The 20,680-nt window shown below is 43.5% G+C and overlaps 2 protein-coding genes across 4 annotated transcripts; one reads left to right on the top strand and one right to left on the bottom strand.

Annotated features, from left to right (window-relative positions):
- Positions 1–261: 261 nt before the first annotated feature.
- LOC108273856 (catechol O-methyltransferase domain-containing protein 1) lies at positions 262–5,053 on the top strand. The gene is made up of 7 exons (XM_017483489.2): positions 262–414; positions 1,604–1,734; positions 1,877–1,982; positions 2,630–2,748; positions 2,907–2,961; positions 3,720–3,853; positions 4,249–5,053. The coding sequence occupies exons 1-7, from the start codon at positions 333–335 to the stop codon at positions 4,399–4,401; spliced, it is 780 nt and encodes a 259-aa protein (XP_017338978.1). The 5' UTR covers positions 262–332; the 3' UTR covers positions 4,402–5,053.
- On the bottom strand, positions 4,563–19,579 carry LOC108273854 (voltage-dependent anion-selective channel protein 2). 3 transcript variants are annotated; one of them, XM_053684877.1, is made up of 10 exons: positions 19,458–19,524; positions 19,281–19,389; positions 10,486–10,556; positions 10,286–10,335; positions 8,648–8,800; positions 7,716–7,768; positions 6,831–7,058; positions 6,166–6,316; positions 5,975–6,032; positions 4,563–5,822 (listed from the first exon to the last, which is right to left on the bottom strand). In XM_053684877.1, the coding sequence occupies exons 3-10, from the start codon at positions 10,550–10,552 to the stop codon at positions 5,731–5,733; spliced, it is 852 nt and encodes a 283-aa protein (XP_053540852.1). In that variant the 5' UTR covers positions 10,553–10,556; positions 19,281–19,389; positions 19,458–19,524; the 3' UTR covers positions 4,563–5,730. The 3 variants fall into 3 exon arrangements, with proteins under 3 accessions (XP_053540852.1, XP_053540850.1, XP_053540851.1); XM_053684875.1 differs by lacking the exon at positions 19,281–19,389 and having other exon boundaries at positions 19,458–19,579; XM_053684876.1 differs by lacking the exons at positions 19,281–19,389; positions 19,458–19,524 and adding an exon at positions 14,597–14,799.
- Between the last annotated feature and the right edge of the window lie 1,101 nt (positions 19,580–20,680).

Below are 20,680 nucleotides of genomic sequence, written 5' to 3'. Positions count from 1 at the left end.
ATTTCACTTAGTTTAAGTATTAAACCTCGGATAAACAGGACTTTTTTAACAATACCCGAATAAACTGTTAACGTGTTGAAGGTTTAAACAAGAAAACAGAGATCTCCATCATGCCTTTAGCCGACCAAGCTAACGGTAAGGAGTTTACCTCAGCCTGTTAACCCCGCCCACATTACATCACTAATTCACTTCACTTCACTGATGTGATACTCCGTCAGTGCGGTTGCTTTAAGATGTTTGTGTTTATGATGACGTCGAAGGTCACATGACGGATGTAGTCTTAAAACACACACATCCTGATTAGTACACGATTCCGGAAACGCGCTCAGTCCATGCTCATCCACGCCGTGTCTAAGGAAGCATTAATAAGCTCGGCTACGTTAGGAGTCGTGTTTATAACCGTTTATTATATCCGTAAGTGAGAAAACAAAACCGATTACCGTCTCTTGGAAATTTAGAACAGTACTTCAGCGAGGCTTTTACGCGACCCCGCCGCGGGCACGCGCAATTCCGGCTTGTCAAAAAAAAAATCGCAGTTTTAATTTACGTTTCTATTCTCTTCTACAGTTTTTTTTAATAAACCTTTTCATGCTGTAGCCATTTGTGCTTAATTTGACTACGCGTTTAGAAAACTTCACTTCCCATAATCACCCGCGCCGCAGCCAAACAAGCTAACGCTAATGTTCTCGAACTTACAGCTAACTCGCTTTATAACGCGCGGCGCGTTTATGATGATAAAACCGGTCATCTTTATTCACCGAACTGCTAACTGTCCGAGTGTTAACCTATACAAAGAGCTAAGATAACATTAATTAGCTAGCAGCGAAGCTACTGGAAGCTAGCTAGCAACGGGCCGTACAGCGTGAATGCCCGGATGTGAAGGTGACCCCTGATTCGTCCGGAGTACTTCCGCGTTGAGATAACGGAGTTCACGAAAATGCAGTAACAACAATAATAATGTTTTATTAATATTATTTACCTGTTTAAATAAGTAAACTTTTTCAAATTTATTTTTGACACGGACTAATAATATGACTAACACAAATGACATCAATAATAATAATAATAATAATAAGTTGTTTTTGTTATGCTGTATAGTTCTGTGCACAAGTCTTAGTCACATGCAGAGAAATGCTGTAGAGCAAAGATGCCTTCAAAAATAATGAAGTGAAATGTTTCTGCATTAAAAAATGCTATAAGGAGCTGTGAACTGTAATGAATGAGACAAAGTCAATATTTGGTGTGATGACCCTTTGTTTAAAATTTCTTTGTAATAGTCTTGTGTGGAATTGGTGCAGTTTTATAGTGAAATGAGCTGGAAGTTTTACGGAGCGTCTTGCGGAAGCAGCCAAATTTTTCTGTAGCATTTAATTTTGTGCTGGAAAACGAATGTTTGGAAATGTAAAACATTTTGGTACTGACTCGATAATGTAGAAGTCATCAAATAAGGTTCAAACAAACAAAAAACAGGATGCTTAAGTCATGTGCACGGTTCTGTGCATATCTGTTATTTTACATGACCACGTTTAAGACTAAATAGATTCATTTAAAGTCATTTTATTGGCTGTGTTAATGTTTTCTCACACGTTCTCTCTCTCTGAAGGTAAACACCGGAGCGTACGGTTCAGTATGAGTAACTTTAAGAGCCACGTGGCGGGGAAGGACGACCCTGTGATGCAGTACGTCCTCAACCACTCTCTGAGAGAACACCCGGCTCTGAAGAAGCTCCGCCTCGTAATCCGGCTTTTTCCTTTAAATCAGCACTCACACACATCCCGCTTCATCGCTCGTCTGGTTAAAACCAGCAAACTGGCACATTTAGAGGGAGATTGTGCATGTTTAATATTTACCTGGTGTGTGTGTGTGTGTTGCACAGAAAACCATGGAGCACAGGGGGAACCCTATGATGGTGGCGTGTGAACAATCTCAGTTCATGGCAAACCTGGCAAGACTCATCAAAGCCAAGAAGGCCATCGAGATCGGTGTGGCATCACCAGCACGCTGAACACACACACACACACACACACACACACCCTCACAGGGCCTCGTTTATCAATATCTTTCTTAGTTTTTTCATTTGTAAGTCGGTTTGGATAAAAGCGCCTGCTAATAATAATAATAATAATAATAAGTGATCGCTAAATCCTCCATCAGCTTTACGGCTTGAGGTTCTGCTCAGGCAGAGTTTATACACCACCATTTCTTTTATCATGACGATTAGTTTTATTTCTCTTCATTTACGAGTGTGCGTCGGTTGCTTTATTTCTGTTTTATATTCTTTAATTAATGCTAATAAAATAAAATGGTTAGTTTTCACTAAAATGTTCTCGATGCTGCTCGAAGTCCCCAGTGCCCGGGCATGACGGAATATTCCAGATATAAAAGTGCATACTGATGATATAACGTGAAGTCGATCAAGTCGAGGTATTATTTAGTCTCCTGCTGTGTAAATGTTCACACCCTCAGGAGCACGAGCTGGATACGAAGGTTTTGACGGGATTTTTACGAATACCAAATTACTTGGGTAAAAGTTCGTAGGAAGGATTTGTGAATAAATCTGTTCGTATCCAGCTTGATAAATGAGGCCCGTCGTATAGTACATGCTAACATGCTCTGTGTGTGTGTGTAGGAGTGTATACGGGCTATAACACTCTGAGCATCGCGCTGGCGTTACCTGACGACGGTAAGGTGGTGGCGTGTGACGTGAGCGAAGAATACGCCGACATCGGCAAACCCTTCTGGAAAGAGGTGAGAAACTCGAGCAGCATGTAGAGTTCAGTTAGAGAACCCAAGAAGATCTGACGCAAGGTCATGACTACGATGAAGGGTGTGTTCCGTCGCTCATCATCACATGTTCTTTGTACGGAGCCTAATGAATAAAAATGATTTCCTTCTCCGTGATCTAGGCCGGAGTTGAACACAGAATAGACCTGCGCGTGCAGCCGGCGCTCAAAACCCTGGGTGAGAACTCCATACCGACTGCTGATGTCATTTCCTGTGCATTTCTGTAGAAAAAAACTGTCAAAGTGTAAATGTTTGTCGTGATTCCGTGAAGAGAACACACACACACACACACACACATAGGCGTTTAAACTCTCAGATATGAACTGACCCCCTCCAAGCTCCGCCCCCTCCCTCCCGTCTCATATTTGTAATCTGATCCGATCTAATCTAACCTTTGCTTGATTTTCCATCTTGAGAGATGCGCTGACACGGCGTCCTCGCCTTCCGCCAACAAACGTTTCGAAGTCATTAACGTGAAATGAGATCCATCAATCAGTGTGTGTTCCACTTAATTAGGAACACCTGCACATTCATGCAGTGATCGAATCAGCCAATCACGTGGCAGCAGCACGATGTATAAAGTCCTGCAGATGCAGGTTAAGATCTTCAGGTAACGTTCACGTCAAACTTCAGAATGAAGAAAGAGTTTGGTTGGTTGTTACTACCAGATTTTCACACACACACACACACAGAGTTTACACAGATTGGTGTGAAAAAGAAAAACATCCTGTGAACCACCTTTGTTGATGAGAGAGATCAGAGGAGAATGATCAGACTGGTCTGATCTGACAGGAAGTCTATAGTAACTCAAATAATCACTCTGTACAACTGCGGTGAGCAGAAAAGCATCTCAGAACACACACCACATCAAACCTTACAGTACTGTTCCTCTTTGGTGTGTGTGTGGGTGTGTGTGTGTGTGCGTGCGCGGTCAGATGATCTACTGGCTGCAGGGGAGGCCGAGACGTTCGACTTCGTGTTTATCGATGCTGATAAGCAGAATTACGACAATTATTACGAGAAATCTCTGCAGCTGGTGAGGAAAGGAGGAATCATCGCCATTGACAACGTGAGTATTATAGTCATCTGTAGCGGCGTTAGCGCAGGTGTTTGGGGCGGAGAACGGTGCAGGGATTTCGGAAGATGATGCTTTTCACTCGTTATCTTAACAGTGTAAACGAGTTGAGTCATGTGACCAGCTTTTATCTGAACCAGGAAACGAGATAACACAATTTAGTGCTCGCTCACCCTGGAGTCATGGGACTTGTACACCTACTAAAGGCTTCCGTCTGAACCGTTGATTACCCAGCATGCTTCACTCTGACACGTTTAGGTTCATAAACAAAATCACGACGAGTTCCGTTAAAGCACCGCACCACAGAACCCCAGGGGTCACTGCTGAGTAAGACATTACATGCTGCTGTTATAGCAGGACCTTAACGCATTACTGACCTTTGACCCCAGGTGCTGTGGAGTGGGAGGGTGTTGAGTCCTGCAGAAGATGACGTGGACACGCAGAGCATCGCCACACTGAATAAGAAGCTGCACAGAGACGTGCGAGTGAACCTGAGCATGCTGACGGTGGGGGACGGCCTCTCGCTCGCGTTTAAACTATAACACGCTAACCTGCACGAGTCCTGCTCCGGCACACCTGACACGACGCCATCAGCAAAGGAGCACACCTTGTACACCTTATACACCGCCCCACACCCCGACCGTCAGTCACGCCCCGCCCCCATGCTCCGCCAGTTAGTTACGCACCCCGACCATTTACGCACCCCGACCAGTTACGCACTGTGCCACGCCCTGAATGTCAGTTACGCACCATGCCACACCACCAAATCAGTTACACGTTGATGTTTTTTTCAGGTGTGTTAGAGCGGGAAACCTCGAGCGAGTGAGAAACGTCAGCGTGTCCAGTAAAGTGCCCTTCAATCCACTTTACTTCACTCCTGTGCTGTCCTGGCACTCTGTGATTAACGCGCTACACCGCCGTGCCTCTTATTTCCATCAGACGTGTTTAACGGTATAAAGATTAGGAAATGGCCCCATCGTTAAAGAAGGCATCCTGTCACTGTGGTATCTCAGAGCGAGTATCTCCTCTTGAAGGAACCACCCCGATAAAAACCTGCAGCTACACCGCGAACACGTTTACGGCGCAGAGCTAGCAGGTTAGCATTGTGTAAATCACACCTAAACCTATAGACAGATCTATCCGGTGTACATGAAGTTGTTGTACGTATAACTACATTAAACCAATTTTAAATCACTGAAGTGTTCGTGCATTAATCTGATTAAAGTCAAATAAAGAAGCAGGAAGTAGCAGAATACCAGCTTTAATGTGAATTATACAGTAACTCTATATTCACTCACACGAGCTTAGCGTTGACTGTAACAGCACTTCAGCACCCGCTACTACTGCAGCGCAATTTAGTGTTTGTCCTGTTAGTGTTGCACGCTCTATTCATTCTGTAAGGATACAGTAACGCTAAGTTCCTTTATCACTGCAATGTGTTAACACCAAGCTAATCATAAATACCACGGTCAGGCTAGCTAACTAGCCGAGCGCTTTAAAGCAAATGCTTTCATAATTTCAGGGTTCATAATTTGGGACATCTGAGGAGCACATGAAGGCAGAGAACGACATCGTTCGTGGAGTAGCGGGGGTTCGGTCAACACTAACACACGGGCGTATTTCAGGAACGCTAACGGACAAAAATATTACATTCAGGGGGAAAAAATCTTACGTATAGATGAACCCAGGTCCAGCAGCGCGCGTGTGTGAGAGAGATGGTGAAGGAAATAAATAAATATAGAGGAATAACTAAAGTGCTGAGACTCAGAGGAATGACGAAGAGTGTGTGTGAGTGTGTGAGTGTGAGTGTGAGAGATGGAATGTTCTGCTTCTGCATAGAACACAAACACACAGATGGAGGAACAGGGTGTTTAAGCCTCCAGTTCGAAACCCAGGCCGAATTTATGACCTCCGGCGTTGATGCTCTTCCCATCGACCAGCGCAGAGAGAGTCAGCTTCACTCCTACACACACACACACACACACACACACACACAGAGTTATAGCTCATACTACTGCTAGTCTAAACCTCACACCCTTTTACTTTTAGTAATTAGCTGTAGTAGATTGTATAGGATGTATAGAAACACACACACGCATGCGCACACACACCTACCTGGTCTGAGGGTCTGTGTGTAGCCCACTCCAACCAGACTGGAGTTATTCACCTTAACCTGAGGAGAAAACCATCACACACAGTTAGCTAAGTCACATGTGTGTTTAAGAAGACGACATGATGATGATCCAGGTTACAGGAGGTGAGTGTGTGTGTGTGTGTGTGTGTGTGTGTGTGTGTGAGAGACTCACATTAACGGAGGCGTTGGAGTCGAGTGTGTATTTGGCGGCGATGCCGAAGCGTGTGTTGTTGCTCCCGGCCGCCCAGGCCAGATTCACCGCCGTCTCCAGATTATCATTCAGCTTCTGATACACAGAACCTCCAAACTCAGAGCCGTCGTTCCTGCATGTACACACACACACACACTTCAACATGACTGCAGCTAAATACTGTTAGCCTACACCTAACTACCATCATCTCACTGAAATATACTGATCCTGTTGCTTTACACTGAAGTGTGTGTGTTAGGCATGTTGTATAAACATACTGATATAAGACAGATAGACGTGCAGGTAAATACAGAGAATAGAGACGGATTAAGACAGACAAATACACAATGTATGTATATTCAGAGAGACAGAGATGAATAAATAATGTATGTATATTCAGAGAGACAGACAGATGGAGAATAAACCCAGAGACATGCGGATTAAGACAGATAAGCACATAGACCTCAGATTAACACACACACAGGATTAAAAAAGTAAGACCTGAGTGAGTGAGCGTGCGTGTGTGTGTGTGAGTGAGTGTGAGTGAGAGTATGAGTGTGAGTGTGTGTGTGTGTGTGTGTGTGTGTGTGTGTGTGTGTGTGTGAGAGAGAGAGTGAGTGAGTGTTGTATATTATAAACACACTCACACATGTGTGTGCAGCTGGAAGTCTCGCGCCCGGTAGCCGATGGCCAGGTTGTTGTGGGTGGTTTTGGACTTGGCGGGGTCGAAGGTCGTCTGAAAGCCGGCGAGCCAGGAGTCGTACCCGATAACGCCGGCGGCGTGAACCAGCGGCCCGGAGAAATCAAAATCCACGTCACAGCCCATGTTCACGTACTCACACTTATACGCCGCCTGCACTTTCCCACTCTTCTTCCTGCACACAGGGGAAGGGGCGGGGCTTACAGCATGCATATGCAAATATGTACCAGTACACTGACCCGGGGAGAGAATATTCAAACAATATTAAATATAAATATTAAAATTCTATACAATCATAGAGAAATAATAATAATAATAAAATGTTATATAAGATATGAGATTGTTGTTAATGATGAGAGAAGATGGAGGGATGTGAGGAGGGATGGAGGGATGTGAGGAGGGATGTGAGGAGAAGATGGAGGGATGTGAGGAGAAGATGGAGGGATGTGAGGAGATGATGGAGGGATGTGAGGAGAAGATGGAGGGATGTGAGGAGATGATGGAGGGATGTGAGGAGAAGATGGAGGGATGTGAGGAGATGATGGAGGGATGTGAGGAGAAGATGGAGGGATGTGAGGAGGGATGGAGGGATGTGAGGAGGGATGTGAGGAGAAGATGGAGGGATGTGAGGAGAAGATGGAGGGATGTGAGGAGATGATGGAGGGATGTGAGGAGAAGATGGAGGGATGTGAGGAGAAGATGGAGGGATGTGAGGAGATGATGGAGGGATGTGAGGAGATGATGGAGGGATGTGAGGAGGGATGGAGGGATGTGAGGAGGGATGTGAGGAGAAGATGGAGGGATGTGAGGAGAAGAGGATGGAGTTCCTCACCCTGTGTTTGGAGAGAATGATGTGTCAAAGGTCACCTTCAGTCCTTTAGTGAGCTATAAACACACGACACACACCGACCAATCAGAACACACACACACCTGCACCGCTCCTTAACACACAATATCACCATTACTACATTATTATGGCATCATGTAGTGTGAGTGTGTGAGAGTGTGTATGTGTGTGTGTACCTGGTCCTCCACGGTGATCTCAGTACCGAGTGTGTGTGTGTGTGTGTGTGTGTGTGAGAGAGAGTGTGTGTACGTGTGTGTGTGTGTGTGTGTGTGTGTGTGTGTGTGTGTGTGTGTACCTGGTCCTCCACAGTGATCTCAGTACCGAGTGTGTGTGTGTGTGTGTGTGTGTGTGTGTGTGTGTGTGTGTGTGTGAGTGTGTGAGAGAGAGAGTGTGTGTACATGTGTGTGTGTGTGTGTGTGTGTGTGTGTGTGTGTGTACCTGGTCCTCCACAGTGATCTCAGTACCGAGTGTGTGTGTGTGTGTGTGTGTGTGAGAGAGAGAGTGTGTGTACGTGTGTGTGTGTGTGTGTGTGTGTGTGTGTGTGTGTGTGTGTACCTGGTCCTCCACACTGATCTCAGTACCGAGTGTGTGTGTGTGTGTGTGTGTGTGTGTGTGTGTGTGTGAGAGAGAGAGAGTGTGTGTACGTGTGTGTGTGTGTGTGTGTGTGTGTATGTGTGTGAGAGAGAGAGTGTGTGTACGTGTGTGTGTGTGTGTGTGTGTGTGTACCTGGTCCTCCACACTGATCTCAGTACCGAGTGTGTGTGTGTGTGTGTGTGTGAGAGAGAGAGAGAGTGTGTGTGTGTGTGTACGTGTGTGTGTGTGTGTGTGTGTGAGAGAGAGAGAGAGTGTGTGTACGTGTGTGTGTGTGTGTGTGTGTGTGTGTGTGTGTGTGTGTGTGTGTGTGTGTGTGTGTGTACCTGGTCCTCCACACTGATCTCAGTACCGAGTGTGTTGTCTGTGCTCCACTTCTCAGTGAAGGTCACTCCGTACTCATCCCATTTGTACTTGGTCTCCAGATTTGCGCTCACTTTTCCCGTGTCGATGTTGGACGAGCCGCACGTCTTAAACTCCTGAACACAATTCACACCACAGTTACAGTGCTGCTTGAAAGTTTGTGAACCCTCTAGAATGTTCTATATTTCTGCATAAATACGACCCAAAACACATTCATCAGATTTTCACGAGTCCTAAAAGAAGATAAAGAACCTGATTAAACAAACGAGACAGAAACATTACACTTGGTCATTTATTGATCAGTTGCTCAGTCCTGCACATCGGCTCGGAGGAGTTTTATCCCGTTCCTCAGTACAGAACAGCTTCAGCTCTGGGATGTTGGTGTGTTTCCTCACATGAACTGCTCGCTTCAGGTTCTTCCACAACATCTCTACTGGATTAAGGTCAGGACTTTGACTCGGACGTTCCAAAACATTACCTTTATTCTTCTTTAAGCGTTCTTTGGTAGAACGACTCGTGTGTTTAGGATCGATGTCTCGCTGCATGACCCACTTTCTCTTCAGATTCAGTTCATGGACAGATGTCCTGATATCTTTCTTTAGAGTTCGCTGGTATCATTCAGAATTCATTGTTCCATCAGTGATGGCGAGTCGTCCTGGTCCGGATACAGCAAAACAGGTCCAAACCATGACACTACCGCAATCATGTTTCACCGATGGGAGAAGGTTCTTATGCAGGAATGCAGTGTTTTCCTTTCTCCAAACATCACGCTTCTCATTTAAACCAAAAGTTCTATTTAGGTCTCATCCGTCCACAAAATATTTTTCCAACAGTATTCTGGCTCGTCCATGTGATCTTTAGCAAACTGCAGACGTACAGCAATGTTCTTTTTGGAGAGCGGAGGCTTTCTCCTTGTAGCCCTGCCATGCACACCGTTGTTGTTCAGTGTTCTCCTGATGGTGGACTCATGAACATTAACATCAGCCAATGTGAGAGAGGACTTTAGTTGGGATAATTTATGACCTCGTGGACTATTACACGTCTTCTCTTGAAGAGATCTTTGTTGGTCTCCGCTCCTGTGCAGGGAACGATGATCTTAAATTTCCTCCATTTGTACACAATCTGTCTGGCTGTGGATGGGTGGAGTCCAAACTCTTTAGAGATGGTTCTGTGACCTTTTCCAGCCTGATGAGCTTCAACAACTCTTTATCCGAGGTCCTCAGAAATCTCCTTTGTTCATGCCATGATACACTTCCACAAACACTTTGTGAAGATCAGACTCTGATAGATCCCTGTTCACATACTTTTACCTCTCACAGATGTGTCATACTGGATCATTTCCCTCAATAAATTAACGACAGAGTGTAATATTTCTGTCTCGTTTGTTTAATCAGGTTCTCTTTATCTACTTATAGGACTCGTGTGAAAATCTGATGATGTTTTAGGTCGTATCTATGTAGATATATATGTAATTATATAATAATTGTTATTATATGTTTCTTTCTAGACTTTTTCCTCCACATCAAATCTAACAATAGACCTTCACAGGAAGAAAAGGAAAGTAGGTGGTGTAGTGTAATCTTCTAAACGGAAGTACGTACCACTCCATTGGCTGACTTGGTCTTCAGATCGAGCTTCACCAGCCCAAACCCTGACACACACACACACACACATTACATTATATATATATATATATTACATTACAGAACTGAAAATGGTACTGTGTTTGTACTAAAAATACATTAATTAACGGACAAACTGTGTGTGTGTGTGTGTGTGTGTGTGTGTGTGTGTGTCTTACCATATCCCTTATTAAAAACGTCCTTTGCTGCTTTGCCGAGATCAGTGTAGGATGGAGGGGTGGCCATGTTTCTGCAGGAGAGATCGAGTTATAACTAAACATGTTATGAGCTTATAACCAATAATTACACACACACACACACACACACACACACACACACACACACACACAGGAACTCACAAGCCAACATTAGCGCTCTGCAATATCTATATATAATCATAATTATATCCTTTTCTTTAAAAAACAAATAAACAAACAACAAAACACCACCAAAAGAATAACCGATGACATCATCATCATCCTGCCTCCATGTTTAAGTCTGTTTACATCGGCGTTGTCATGGTAACCAGTTTCTCACAGAGTACACTGGATTTCTGTTTTATGTCCACGCCGCTCTCGTCGTCATCCTCATCCCACGCACACACACACTTACTCACAAGTTAGAATATAAAACACTGTTTATGAACCTTTTTAAAGACATGTCCACTCATCCTCCTGCCTGCAGGGGGCGCCATGATCTCACACAGCACTGAGGATGAGCCGGAGACACACAGCTACCAGCTAAGTGGATTTGGTCTTATAGAAGTCTTCAAAACCATGTGATTTTATACTGATTAATATTCTGTAATAACGCTGTAAGCTTTTATATTAAATCCTACAGCTGGTCTTGTTTTTCTCTCTCACTCGATTTTCACAAAAGAAACATGTTTCATTATTAATAATCTTCTTTTTTTTTTGTCTTTACCAAAATACCAACTACACACACACACACACACACACACACACACACACACACACACACACACACACACTCACTGACCACTTTATTAGGAACACGACACTAATACTGGGCAGGGTCTCTATTTGCTCTCAGTTCTTCATGACATGGATTCCACAAGATGTTGGAAACATTCCTTTGAGGTTCTGGTTCATGTGGACATGATGACATCACACAACTCCTGCAGATGTTTCATCCTGTTCTACCACATCCCAATGGTGATCTACTGGATTCAGATCCGGTGACTGGGAAGGCCGCTGAAGGACACTGATCTCAGTAACAATACTCAAATACGCTGTGCGTTCATGCCATGATTGATCAGTATTAACGAACCATAGGGGGCTGAGAAAACATTCCCCACAGCATTACACCACCTCCACCAGTCTGGACTGCTGACACAAGGCAGGCTGGATCCATGGGTTCATGCTGTCGGAGACAAATTCTGACCCGACCATCTGTGTCCCTCAGCAGAAATCCAGATCCATCAGACCAGGTGACGTTATTCCATCTTCACCTGTCCAGTGTTGTGAGCCTGTGCCTGAAAAAGGAACCCGACGTGGTCTTCCGCTTTCATCCACCTCGATGTCTGACGTGTTGTGCTTTCTGAGATGCTTTTCTGCTCAGCACAATGATACAGAGTGCTTATCGGAGTTACTGTAACCTTTCTGTCAGCTCCAACCATCTCCTCCGACCGTCTCCTCCGGCCGTCTCCTCCGTCCACCTCCTCTGACCGTGTCCTCCGACCGTCTCCTCCGACCATGTCTTCCGACTGTCTCCTCTGACCTCTCATCAATAAAGCGGAACTGCCCTCACCAGATGTTTTTTCTTTATTGCACAGAGTCTGTGTGAACTTTACAAACTGTTGTGTGTGAAAACCCCAGGAGATGGCTTTATGTATTGTGATTGGCCGAGTAGATAATTGCATGAATCAGCAGGTGTACCTAATGAAGTGCTAAAGTGTAAAGCGATCATTTCCCCAGAATTTCTAGTTATCTTTTCATTCAGTTCAGTTCTACATTCTTTAATATAAACGCTATTATATTATATAAATCCTATAAATAATATCTAATGGGTTTTTTTCTGATTTGTGATCACACGGTGAAGAATTTATATATAAACGGTCTGCTGCTGTCTTCACTAATTTATTTATTTTTAAAATCTGGTTTCCTTCCCCAAAAAATAGTGATCTCCCAGCCTGTCAGGTATGGCTGCACAATTAAATGAATATCGATCGCGATTAGGATTTTGACGGCCCACGATTACATGAAAATGGTCGACTGCGATATTAATGTTTAAAGTTTGTCCTCCGCTCATAGAAAACTCCGCTTCAGATCAATCGCTTCCTACACTTACAGCCAATCACCATAGAGTGGCGCGGGGATGACGTCATTTTGTACGCCAAAACCCGGAAACAGAGTTAGCATTTTAGCTCTCGAGCTGCCAGCTTCGCTTCGAGCTCCAGCGGGAGGGGAAATCATGACATTAACATGATGCTAAATGACACTACAGAGGTCGTCGGGGACATTAAACATCATCACGCCGAACAGGAAAAAACTCTGCAGATAAACTCAGGGCTCTACAGTGAGACCATTTCATCCGCATTTATGACTGAAAAGTGTTTTGTGCGACTGTAAATAAATATTTATTCGCACCGGTGCGAGTGACCTGTTCGGACTTGTATAATACAGTCGGAATAAAAACTACAGGAAGTCCAAAATGCATCTACACCGCGCAACAGTTACTTTCACACTGCTTTTCATCTCAGTCAACCGAACAAGTGTGTAAATACTGCAGAGAAGCCATTATGATGACGAGTAACTCTGTACATCATCTGCTTCAACTTCCCGACCTCACAAACCGCCATCTTTTATTGATCCTGCAAAATGACCTGAACTTGCAGCTGCTCGTGTAGACACAGCGGCTTCGCGTGGAGTAAATTAATAATAATGCTAACGCTACAAGGTGGGTTTAATTCAAACTTCCTTATTAAATAATTCCTCACCAATCATAATCAATATAATAACTGTTCAGTCTGTAAATATACAGTACACTGTCTATCTCCATTCACTCTCTTCACCAACTCTAATATATAACTCTGTTCACTTCATTTAAACTCACGGTTGCCAAATATCCCTAGAAAAGTCAACTCCAGTTTCCATGTTTTGATTTAATCCACCAAAACACAATATTATCAGCAGACATGGACACTGTACTGGGGAACCGATCTAAAACTGATAAACAAACAAAAATAAAACTACTGAAATGTAAAGACAGAAAATGTGCTCAGTTATAAATAAATCATTTAATGTAAAAAAAAAATAGATATTATAATAATTATATAAAATATGAATAAAATGAGAAATCAAATAATGTTTAATTACTATGGGTTGCATTTAATATAAATTTGACATTAAGCTTAGTTTGCTATTTCCTTAGAAGTCTATTAGCCTTTTTCCTAATATGGATCATGTTTGTGTTAGTCTACTTTTAATTAGGACTCTTTATTGTTTAAGATGTTTAAAAATAAATATTTGATGCTGTTTATTTATCAGTTAACCAACAGTATCTCATTGCTATTATTTTAATTCAATTAACAGTGACCATGAGCAGAGAGCTTACGTTTAACTGTTTATGACGGACCTCCTGATTAAAGTTTAAATAAAAAATGTTGGTATCTGGATCGGTATCGGCTGTAAAAATCCTGATCGGTGCATCAGTAATGAACACCATTAAACTAAAGCGCTTTGCATCTGACGGGTAAATGAACTCCCCCAATCACATCCTATATGAGATTATTCAGATATCTACACAATATACACAGAGCGGTTCGAGAACTGACTCCAGCCCAGAACCAGGACAGTGGAAATGTCTAATAGTGTAGCTTTAAATATATTTAAGAGGAGCAGACTTCAAACACTGAACATGGAGGTTTATTGTATTTGTTTACAAGGTTGTGAGGGAAATTATTCATTTTTACTTTGTAATAGTTTTGTTCTTGTTCTGTTCATGTGAGGATAACGCATAAGAAGGCCATGTCATGTCACTGAGATCAGTACGGAATGTTTATCTGCTTACAGAGACACAAACATGTTCTTCTGTTCAAGGTTCGTCTAAACATCTTCTAAGACCCTAAAACAAATCCTGTTTGAACTGCCTCAAGCTGCTTCTTATCGGTACACAGAAGTGTGTCATGCTCTGTGTTTCATATATATATATATATATATATATATATATATATAGTAGTTCAGCACTAGCACTTCAGAGCGCTCTCATTATTCTCTCCTGCTTTATTCTCTCCTGTATCAACCATCTTTTTGTAATAAACCTTTTTACCTTCAGAGGACGAGTCTGCGAGTGTTGTCTAATTTCCACGACAGTTTGGCGTCTCCTGTCTGGGCTGCGCGAGGCTTTCAGCTTTTCTGGACAACAAGCAAACCGGAGGACGCTCGTGGAAAAGTTTCACCCTGAAGTCCGTGTTGACGTGAAGGCGGTTTGCCCTTTGTTGTGTAAAGCGAAAGACCGATGAAGCCTCAACACTGACTTGTAGGAATCATCACGAATTTAGAATTAGAATTAGAATTTTATAAAGTCATTGCATATTGCTGTCTCTGTGGAAGGGAGTCAATGATATAAGAAATGCGTGTATTACATTGAGAGAAGTATTACATGGAGCAATTTCTTATAAGAAGTTCCAGGAACTTCGCCTCTGCGACGGCAGAGAGATTGGTGTTTCTTAGATCACAGCTTCAAAACTAAGATATATACCAACGGGTGTATATATACAGAGAGAGATAATAAAGGTAAAAATATTTGCTAATGGAAAGAGTCCTGTTCGAGCAATAAATAAGTAAAGAGAGTACTTATTAAGAAGCGCAAGTTATTATCAAGTTGTATGCCCCACTGACTCATTCCATCATATCAGCAGTACATGATACATTTGCCGAATGTCACTATAAAACGATGTACTGTCCTTAACCTTGCTACTCTCCTTCTAACAGAGGGAGACGGGGAACCACATGACTGTGCTGTACTGACTAACGAACTCTGCTCCCCTAGAGTCGACCTGAAGGATGTTCCATCGGAAAACCCAGATCTGATCCTTTTTGTGGATGGGTCTGCATCACGTGACCCAGAAACAGGTCAAAATCGAGTGGGATATGCAGTAGTGACCGCACACGAGACGGTCTGTCAGGAAGTCTCCCCTCAAACCTTTCAGCAGCTGAACTGTACGCCCTCATAGAGGCATGAAGACCTGCTCAGGGACAGTCAGTAAATATCGACACAGACAGTAGGTATGTCTTTGGGGGTAGTACATGATTTTGGAACAATTTGGAAACACAGGAACTTCCTGACGAGTTCAGGAACACACATAGCCCACCACAAACTAGTCTCTGAGCTGCTGGACGCAGTCCTACTCCCCAAAACTATTGCAGTATGCAAATGTGATGCACACACTAACAAATTAGACCCTGTCTTCCTAGGAAACGCTCGAGCGGACAGTGCAGCAAAGCAAGCAGCTGCATGTATGGTTCCAAAACTCAAAAGAAAATAATCACTCCTTCTTTACAGCTTTCAGACCTCCAAGCCTGAGGAAACGCCAGAGGAAAAGGCTGTATGGCGTAAAGTGGGTTGTTTCGTCATTAATGGTGTGTGGCGAGGCCCACAAGGCCACCCTTGACTCCCTAAATACATGTTCCAATATTAAGCAAAGTTGACACATGGGGTAATGATAGCTGCGATAAAGCATTGGTTTATCTAATTACTCTAAAAAATATAGAAATAAATACATTTTGTTTACGATGTCTGCGCAACTCATAACGTGGGTTGAGGTTTGAAGGTAGAGAAGGCCACATCCCTACGTCCAAACAGGACTCAGACGCGGCAGTGATAATGATAATCTCCAGTGATAATGGCGCACCTTTTGTGAGCCATGCCCTTAAGTAGATGGGTGAATATTTGGGTATTGAATTAAAGCAGCACTGTGCATATCATCCAGATAGTGGTGACGCGGTAGAGAGAGAAAATGGGACACTAAAAAAAACAGATTGAGCAAATGCTGTTCTGAAGCAAGCTTAGGATGGGCTTAGCCCCTTTGGGATACTGTTTGGGAGACCTCCACACACAGGAATTGGACCTGTGATAGCTCCTCTTCCCGACGCTGCAGCATGTGATGATGCAATGTTAAATTACTGTGCAACCCTGTCCTCTGCTCTGCACTCTATCCACAAGCAGGTAAAGGCAGCGCTTCCAGCTCCAGCCCCGGGTCCGCTGCATGATCTGAAGCCCAGAGAGTGGATCATGATCAAGGACTTCCACAGGACCAGGTGGAACAAGCCACGGTGGTCTGGGCCATTCTAGATCCTTCTCGTCACTCACTCCGTGGTAAAGGCCAGCCAGAGAGCCACGTGGATGTGTGCGAGCCACTGCAGGAGGGTGCCGGAGCCGAGCACTGAGCTGGAGAAGACGGGACTTCAACAGGAGGACTAGAAAGTGATTCTCTATCAAGAGGCCTCTAGGAGGACCTACGCTCACGAGCGACAATATATATATACAGTGAGGGGAAAAAGTATTTGATCCCCTGCTGATTTTGTACGTTTGCCCACTGACAAAGAAATGATCATTCTATAATTTTAATGGTAGATTTATTTGAACAGCGAGAGACAGAATAACAACAAGAAAATCCAGAAAAACACATCAGAAATGTTATAAATTGATTTGCATTTTAATGAGGGAAATAAGTATTTGACCCCCCTGCAAAACATGACTTAGTACTTGGTGGAAAAACCCTTGTTGGCAATCACAGAGGTCAGACGTTTCTTGTAGTTGGCCACCAGGTTTGCACACATCTCAGGAGGGATTTTGTCCCACTCCTCTTTGCAGATCTTCTCCAAGTCATTAAGGTTTCGAGGCTGACGTTTGGCAACTCGAACCTTCAGCTCCCTCCACAGATTTTCTATGGGATTAAGGTCTGGAGACTGGCTAGGACACTCCAGGACCTTAATGTGCTTCTTCTTGAGCCACTCCTTTGTTGCCTTGGCCGTGTGTTTTGGGTCATTGTCATGCTGGAATACCCATCCACGACCCATTTTCAATGCCCTGTCTGAGGGAAGGAGGTTCTCACCCAAGATTTGACGGTACATGGCCCCGTCCATCGTCCCTTTGATGTGGTGAAGTTGTCCTGTCCCCTTAGCAGAAAAACACCCCCAAAGCATAATGTTTCCACCTCCATGTTTGACGGTGGGGATGGTGTTCTTGGGGTCATAGGCAGCATTCCTCCTCCTCCAAACACGGCGAGTTGAGTTGATGCCAAAGAGCTCCATTTTGGTCTCATCTGACCACAACACTTTCACCCAGTTGTCCTCTGAATCATTCAGATGTTCATTGGCAAACTTCAGACGGGCATGTATATGTGCTTTCTTGAGCAGGGGGACCTTACGGACGCTGCAAGATTTCAGTCCTTCACGGCGTGGTGTGTTACCAATTGTTTTCTTGGTGACTATGGTCCCAGCTGCCTTCAGATCATTGACAAGATCCTCCCGTGTAGTTCTGGGCTGATTCCTCACTGTTCTCATGATCATTGCAACTCCACGAGGTGAGATCTTGCATGGAGCCCCAAGCCGAGGGAGACTGACAGAACTCATTATTCTCTCCCGCTTTATTCTATCCTGTATTAACCATCTTTCTGTAATAGACCTTTTTATCTTCAGAGGACGAGTCTGCGAGTGTTGTCTAATTTCCACGACAATTAGGCGTCCCCTGTCTGGGCTGTGCGAGTCTTTCAGCTTTTCTGGACAACAAGCAAACCGGAGGACGCTCGTGGAAAGGTTTCACCCTGAAGTCCGTGTTGACGCGAAGGCGGTTTTTCCTTTGTTGTGTAGAGCAAAAGACCGATGCAGCCTGCATCAGACGAGTCTTCGAGCGTTGTCTAATTTCCACGACAAGGTGGAACAGGTTAACGATTTTTTTTTTGCATACAGTCTAAAATTAACTGAAAATATTAGATTTAGTTTATCAGAAGGTAAATTAATGTGTCATGGCTCACACTATGTTCCTAAATTCTGTCATAATTGACCAGCTCAAGTTTTCTCATGCCTACTTGTGTGTTATATTGTGGCACGAGAAAATAAATGTGAAAGTGCAATAAAAATATGTTGCAAAAATCAATTAATAATCGTGATAAATAATCGAGATCTCAATATTGATCGAAATAATCGGGATTATCATTTTGGTCATAACCGTGCAGCCCTACTGTCAGGGATTAGTGCCGGTTAGGTGTTAGATATCTGATTACATCTGATTATATCGTCCTGTCTCTCAGCGCTAATATTTCTTCCTTAATAACAGACCAACTTTTCCACTTTATCCAGGTGTAAACATTTCTCTCATACAGGGTTTTATTTTAAGTTTGCATAATTATGCATGAAAAGGGTGCACGGCAAACTTCGATTCTTTACGTCCACACGACAGAAATTTCTAAACTTCACCTGTTTGAAAAAAATCGTAGTCTTTGGTGCGCGTGGAGAAATCGAAGACTGGGGGGGAAAAAATCCTACGTTTTCAGTAATATCTGTGTAAACGTGGGCGGAGCCTCAGAAAAAGTAACGCAAACATTATTATTATTATTATTATTATTATTGGTGATGATTCAAAATTTTGTCCCTGTTTATCCAGCATACTCCAGATATACACTACAGTATAATACCAGCTAGAAAAGATAATAATAACACATTATAACACAAATCTGTTGATGGTTTATAAACTGTACAACACAATACAACTTCATTTAAAATAAACTGTATTATAATGTATAATATTATATTATATATATATATATATATATATATATATATATATATATATATATAATATCAATGTCAGTAAACAAATCTAACATTCAGAGCGTCTATTAAACAGCTAGCTAATGCTATGTGTGTCATAAAGCACTCATAAAATATACACAATTATAAACACGGTTGATGAAAAAATGTTTTTAAAGCCGTTATGAAGTCACACTGACCCAGTGTGAGGAGCTAGCAGGTGGATGAAGCTAGGTGGCTAACACCTTCCTGCTAACACGACAGCTTCAACTGCATCCGTGAGCGTTCATCACATCTGTTCATTTCATGCTGCACTTGAAATACGAATGGATTAAAGACGGTATAAAGATATTTGTGGATCATTAAAAAGGTCCTACCTGAATATTTCGGGCTGGTGGGTTTAGCTGAAGCTGCAGGAAATTTGTGCGGAGGAGAAGAGAAGGAGACACGAAGGAGAAAGTCAGCAGTGTGGAAAGCCAAAGGGTTCACCAACACCAACACGTCCTCTGATATGGAAATCGAAAAGGGTCATAAAGTAGAAGGTAATGGGATACATGATACTGAGGAACTAGGGCTTGTTTCATGGTTGCAAAACACACCAGTTTGACAGATGTGTACAACAATCAGCCATAACATTAAATCCACCTGCCTAATATCGTGTACGTCCCCCTACCCTTGTGCCACCAAAACAGCTCTGACCCGTCAACGCTTGGACTCCACAAGACCTCTGAAGGTGCTGTGGTATCCGGTGCCAAGACGTCAGCAGCAGATCCTTTAAGTCCTGTAAGTTGTGAGGTGGGGACTCCGTGGATCGGACTTGTTTGTCCAGAACGTCCCACAGACGCTCGAGCGGATTGAGATCAGGGGAATTCGGAGGCCGAGTCAACACCTTGAACTCTTTGTCATGTTCCTCAAACCGTTCCTGAACAATGCTTGCAGTGTGTCAGGGAGAATTATCCTGAAAGAGGACACTGATATTAGGGAACACCGTTACCATGAAGAGGTGTACTCGGTCTGCAGAAATGTTTAGGTCAGTGGTACGTGTCAAAGTAACATCCACATGAATGCAGGACTCAAGATTTCCCAGCAGAACATTGCCCAGAGCATCACACTGCCTCTGCCGGTTCGCTTTCTTCCCAAAGTGCATCCTGGTACCATCTGTTCCCCAGGTAAGCGACGCACACACACACACACACCCAGCCTCGACATGATGTAAAAGAAACCGTGATTCATCAGACCAGGGCACCATCAGCTCCAGTTCTGACTGGCACATCAATGAGCCTTGGGCACACTTAGGTGACCGGTTCTCCTACCTTGGACCATTTGTAGTAGTTACTAACCACCGCATCCCGGAAACACCCCAGAAGACCTGCCGTTTTGGAGACGGTCTGACCCAATCGTCTGACCATCAGTTTGGTCCTTGTCAAAGTCGCTCAGGTCCTTACGCTTGCCCATTTTTCCTGCTTCCAACACGTCAACCTCAAAAGCTGCCTAATATAGAAGAATGTTGGCCAAGAACAAAACAATCCAAAACACAGGCTGAGCTGGAGGAACTGGTAGACCATCTCATCTCCTCATCTCTGGATCACAAACACTTATA

Source organism: Ictalurus punctatus, chromosome 13 (assembly GCF_001660625.3).
Source record: "Ictalurus punctatus breed USDA103 chromosome 13, Coco_2.0, whole genome shotgun sequence".
In the NCBI taxonomy this organism is placed as follows: domain Eukaryota; kingdom Metazoa; phylum Chordata; class Actinopteri; order Siluriformes; family Ictaluridae; genus Ictalurus; species Ictalurus punctatus.
This window is presented reverse-complemented; position numbering and strand designations above follow the sequence as displayed.

What these genes read in the sequence shown, in the direction of transcription:
- LOC108273856 (XM_017483489.2), top strand. Translation starts at nt 333, where the DNA reads ATGCTCATCCACGCCGTGTCTAAGGAAGCATTAATAAGCTCGGCTACG. An exon ending in CAAGAAGGCCATCGAGATCG is followed by an intron (nt 1,983 to 2,629) that starts GTGTGGCATCAC and finishes GTGTGTGTGTAG; the next exon opens with GAGTGTATACGGGCTATAAC. An exon ending in GCCGGCGCTCAAAACCCTGG is followed by an intron (nt 2,962 to 3,719) that starts GTGAGAACTCCA and finishes GTGCGCGGTCAG; the next exon opens with ATGATCTACTGGCTGCAGGG.
- LOC108273854 (XM_053684875.1), bottom strand. Translation starts at nt 10,552, where the DNA reads ATGGCCACCCCTCCATCCTACACTGATCTCGGCAAAGCAGCAAAGGAC. An exon ending in CCAAGTCAGCCAATGGAGTG is followed by an intron (nt 8,801 to 10,285) that starts GTACGTACTTCC and finishes AATTGTGTTCAG; the next exon opens with GAGTTTAAGACGTGCGGCTC. An exon ending in CACACAGACCCTCAGACCAG is followed by an intron (nt 5,823 to 5,974) that starts GTAGGTGTGTGT and finishes GTGTGTGTGTAG; the next exon opens with GAGTGAAGCTGACTCTCTCT.